This window comes from Clytia hemisphaerica, unplaced genomic scaffold, assembly GCF_902728285.1.
Source record: "Clytia hemisphaerica strain Z4C2 unplaced genomic scaffold, Clytia hemisphaerica genome assembly, whole genome shotgun sequence".
In the NCBI taxonomy this organism is placed as follows: Eukaryota; Metazoa; Cnidaria; class Hydrozoa; order Leptothecata; family Clytiidae; genus Clytia; species Clytia hemisphaerica.
The window spans coordinates 96,012-100,813 of NW_027104291.1; the positions used below are offsets into that span (position 1 = coordinate 96,012).

The 4,802-nt window shown below is 34.4% G+C and overlaps 1 protein-coding gene across 1 annotated transcript; it reads left to right on the forward strand.

Annotated features, from left to right (window-relative positions):
- Window positions 1-5: 5 nt before the first annotated feature.
- LOC136817113 (RIMS-binding protein 2-like) lies at window positions 6-3,142 on the forward strand. The gene is made up of 4 exons (XM_067073450.1): window positions 6-856; window positions 1,157-1,228; window positions 2,239-2,307; window positions 2,888-3,142. The coding sequence occupies exons 1-4, from the start codon at window positions 32-34 to the stop codon at window positions 2,999-3,001; spliced, it is 1,080 nt and encodes a 359-aa protein (XP_066929551.1). The 5' UTR covers window positions 6-31; the 3' UTR covers window positions 3,002-3,142.
- The last annotated feature ends 1,660 nt before the right edge of the window (window positions 3,143-4,802 follow it).

Here is a 4,802-nt window from a genome sequence, read left to right on the forward strand (position 1 = left end):
AACAATCAAAATTACTAATCCGATTAAAGACATGTATTCGTTGGCTGGCTATGACGTCAGTGACGATGAGTTTGACGTCACACCAATGGTTGCCCTTGACGACACAGATCTTGGAATCACCGAACCAAAGCAACAAAACAATAACAAACAAGACGGCATTATATCTCCCGGTGAAGTCGATAACACAGTCGAAGCAATCGATTACGAAACACTCGAAGAAGAAACGATAGACGAACGTCAAAACGAACGAGTCCGAATTTTCATCGCTATTTATTCGTACGACCCGATAACAATGTCGCCGAATACCGAATATAACTCGGAAGAACTCTCTTTTAAGAAAGACGATTTAATACAAATTATCGGGGAAATGGGTGAAGATGGATTCTATTTCGGGAAAATCGATGGGAAATCGGGTTATGTGCCGAGTAATTTAGTTGCTGAGATTAATCTTGATGATAATACGATAATCGATTCATCAGTCGATGAAAATCTCGATCAAATAAACGATACAAAGAATAAATCGGATAGTTTTGATTTATCGCATATGTTGAAACCTTCCAAAGTCCATTCTGATGAAGAGGATGAAAACCCAGGGTTGTTAAGTGAGCTCAATAAATCGCTGTCAAACTCAGTTCCAATCCTCTCATCAAGCAATCAGCACGAAGATGACAAAACGACGAATAACGAGAATCTACCGACCGCTTATTCGTTACCCGAGTTACAAAACAGTAGCGAGGATGAATCTGGGCGTGATTCAGGGCGTAAAAGGGCTGACCCATATAAACTGAAGCCAAGGTTAATGGTGGCGTTGTTCAATTATGATCCGGCTGTCAGCTCACCTAACGTTGATTCTGAGGTGAGTCAGTATTATTTACTTATTTGTCTCTGTATATTCTATTGATTTATAATTCTAACTAAAAAGTAGCTTCTCTCAGGTGCCTAATAACCCTAATTTTTCGATTTTGTTTGCTGCATTCAACGTTTATTCAAAAATCATTCAACTTTACTTTGACGTTATGTACGTTTGATCGACATTGTTTTGACGTTGTTTTGCACTTCCAATGCACGCGACTTTACTCTAGTAATGTTTCCTTTACTGACTAGTAGTAGTACTCCAGTAAGATGTTTGCATTTTGCTTCTTTGCTCTTACTGTAGATCGAGTTATCGTTTGCAGCTGGTGAAAAAATCGAAGTCTATGGAGAAATGGATGAAGATGGTTTCTTTAGTGTAAGTTTCACATCCATTCATTCTGCTGTTTCTAGAAGGCGTTCTAAATTCAAAGCCTGGAAGACGTACTTTGACGTCAAAATTTAAATAGTAGCTGTCTCTGCACGTGAGGAACATGATGGAAAATATAAGATTGCAAAGGGAAATCTTTATCAAAAAGAGAAAAAGTAATCTTTGGCATAAAGAGGATAGTGGCCCTGGCCTGTTTGATAGGATAATGACGGGATAGTTTAGAACGTCACGGTGATTCTCTATAATCTTTAATTGTATACTGTAGTAACACCCCAATCCATATACTTCCACACCGACAAACAGAAAAGACACAGTATGTTCGCCATAATTTGGTGTTCGGGTTCTTGTCAGTACTGAGAAACTTATTTTTACTCTATTCTTCTTCGAGGACTAAGACTTCTTATCATCAACATGAAAAATATAAGCACAATCTGATTGGCTAAAAAGGCGTACATAAATGCTGTATTTCATTTTGTATCGTACAAATACAAGACCGCGTTCAAAAAAGGGGTCTGGTAAGCGAGAGATCGTATTTTGAACTTTCTTATTGCATCTTTTACCGAAATTTTGTACTCTGTACCGTGTGATAACTACCTTAAGGGAACTATTTTTTGCGGGAACTAATTTTTGCGGTTCGCAGTTCAAGATTTAATATTGAATATTTGCGGGAACTAAATTAGAGCCGTACTGTGAATTATTCGACCTTTGTTTTTCGCATTTGAAAAATTTTGCGGGAACTTAATTTTGCGGTTTGGGCCTAAATCCGCAAAAACCGCAAAATTTAGTTCCCGCAAAAATTAGTTCCCTTAAGGTATTACGTATTCAATTTATGATAAAAGGAACGAACTTTTGATCACAAGCCAGTTACCACTCAGTACCAAATCATCTGTATGTTAACTGACAAATTATCCGATATTATCTCAACAGACACAGACATTTTTCAATATGTTTCGCTATATTTTCTCTCAAATTGATTTCTCCTTTTCTGGTTATTTCAGGGCAAACTGAACGGACGAAAAGGGTTGATTCCTTCGAATTTCGTTTCTGATAGAAAAGAAGAATCTAAGGTAAGATTTCGAACCTACCAGCCATACCACCTTATAAAAAAAGTTCGAACTTTTGTCAAGTATTCAGTGATATCCAATTCCGAATATGCATCCCTGCAACGTCTTCTGACATCTGACAAGTGACGTATTGAGTAGAGAGAGGTACAGTGTTTTACAGTCTGCCTAAGCAAAAGCTCAAAATCGAGAACTGCCATGGCGTTCTTAATAGTGAGTTTATGTATTCGAGATAAATCGAGGGGGCGGTATAAAGCAAAGTTGACATGTCTCCAAAATCGCCGTCCACTTTGCTCGACGACGGTAAAAACACCAAAATACCGTCGTCTGCTTAGATGAGCAAAGGTGATAAAAGCTTTAAGTGGAACCGGGGATAAAACATATCATGAATAATGAAATCTTTCAGAAAATGATTCCATTAGGGGGGGGGAATAATTTGTTTGAAGGTATAAAATTGTTCTTTCCAGAGTAATTCATATTGATCTTATCTATTTGGAGTTTGTCTGAATTCTTGATGTATCACGGCTGATTTACGTTCTCTGCGGTGGCAATAATATATTAATAACTTGATTCTCATTATTCACAGACATCTATGGCAATCTCATCATCACAAGAAAGCCTGGAAACCAAAAACAAGAAAAAGAAGAAAAACCTATTCAAGAGCATGTCGAAAGCTATCTCTAAATTCAAATCAAAGTAAATTTGAGCGGTTTCCCTATTATATCTGTATGTTGATGGTAAGATAAACGTTTTTTAATATTCATGATGAATACTTTTGAAAAGCGAACCTTTGAGTTTTTTACGCACCATAAATTTGTGACCGAATTTTAAAAAGGTCAAATAGCTCGTATAGAGTTGGAGAGTATTTAATTCTTTTAATTTTCATGCATTTTCAAATTCGCCATGTTTTATGTAATATTTATGAATGCTTTTCGAGTGAACTTAGTAAATCCGTTTTTTCTTTAGAATAGTTAGCGAATTTTTTTATGTAAATTCTGGAATTTTTTTATTATTTTGAGCGTGCAAAAATATTTTATAGTTTTAAATTTTCGAGCATTTTTACGTGTACATTATATAATTCAGGGCTTTACGGTCCATCAATCATTGAATTTAGGGGCCTGGGGGCTAAAGGAGTTTCTTAACATAGCTTTGAAGTTATTTTGGGAGGTGTATAATGTCAGCATATACTTCTCTGATTACACGTTTTTTTTTTATAAGAATGGTGTTTTTTCATTTCATCATAGATATTCTTAACTTTTTGGCGAAAATCATCCAAAAATATTCTTACGGTATTCTTAGGTTAAGATCGAAATTGGCAATCTACAGGTTAAAATGCATTAAAAATGGCATTATTAGGTTCAGTTGCTAAATTCCATGATGGTGATATTCCTACCATATTCTTAATTTTTTGGCCATTTTCATCATGGACATTCTTATAAAGTGTATTCTTATAAAAAAAAGCGTGTGTAAGACTCGCTATAAGGCCACTATATATCAATGAAATGAAGATTGGTTTGGACTTCCCCATAACAAGTCTCTTCAGAGGTTTGTCTATACTCCTACCATTAAGTTTGTGCCACCGCTTAAATTATTTTTCAAATACTATTCATGCGAGCTATTGATTGCATATTCATAAAATTTTCTATTTATATATTGAGAATACCATTTGTCCCGTAGTGTAAATAAAACAAATTATCATAAGTATAATATATTTAGTTTAGTTTTATTGTCTAAATATCACGTGCTGGAGTGCAGTTTTTATAAAAAATCATTATCTTTCTGCTGGAATTTCCTCAAACTTTCATTAAAGGTTTTATTTTTACACAAGTGTTTCCGTTTCATATCAGACACATATTTCATATAAGTGTTTCCCTATCGTTTTATTATGCTTATATAAGCAAAAAATGTTTTTCTTTTCCACTTTCTGAGCAATCTTGCTCCACATCCGTGTCAATCCAATGTGAAAAAGCTTGTGAATTAAGATTGATGAGTAAGCAAACGATATCACTCTTATTTAAAAACAAAACCTTTAATACCTAGTATGAACGATCTCTGAAACTATTCCGTAAAATTGACAGTCCGCACATTGATCATTGCTTTTGAAGAAAAAGATAATTTTATATAATTTTAAGTGAATGAATTTTCGAAAAATTTGAAAATGAAGAAGAAAAAGAGAAGATTTTTTTTTACTAGATCAAAAATTTTAGAATCTATGCTCTCATTCTGGAAAGATTTGGCCTAAGATATGTCATAAATATAGCCAAAAATATATTTGTTGTTGCCCAATATAACTCTCTTCAACTTTTTTCTTCTTCACTTTTCACCCTGAAAGAATACACGTCAAAATTCTTCTTTATTTCGGCTATTCTACAGTCAGATTCGGTCTACTAGAGTCCGAGGTCCTTCATCAGTAACAGTAATAAGTATTCAGAGAAATGAAAAAAATTACTAATATAACTAAAGTAGCAACAGTTAAGTTATAAACTAAAAAGAACGCTAAT

Coding starts and splice junctions, on each gene's coding strand:
- LOC136817113 (XM_067073450.1), top strand. CDS start 32: ATGTATTCGTTGGCTGGCTATGACGTCAGTGACGATGAGTTTGACGTC. Junction 1,229..2,238: donor ATGAAGATGGTTTCTTTAGT/GTAAGTTTCACA, acceptor TGGTTATTTCAG/GGCAAACTGAACGGACGAAA. Junction 2,308..2,887: donor ATAGAAAAGAAGAATCTAAG/GTAAGATTTCGA, acceptor CATTATTCACAG/ACATCTATGGCAATCTCATC.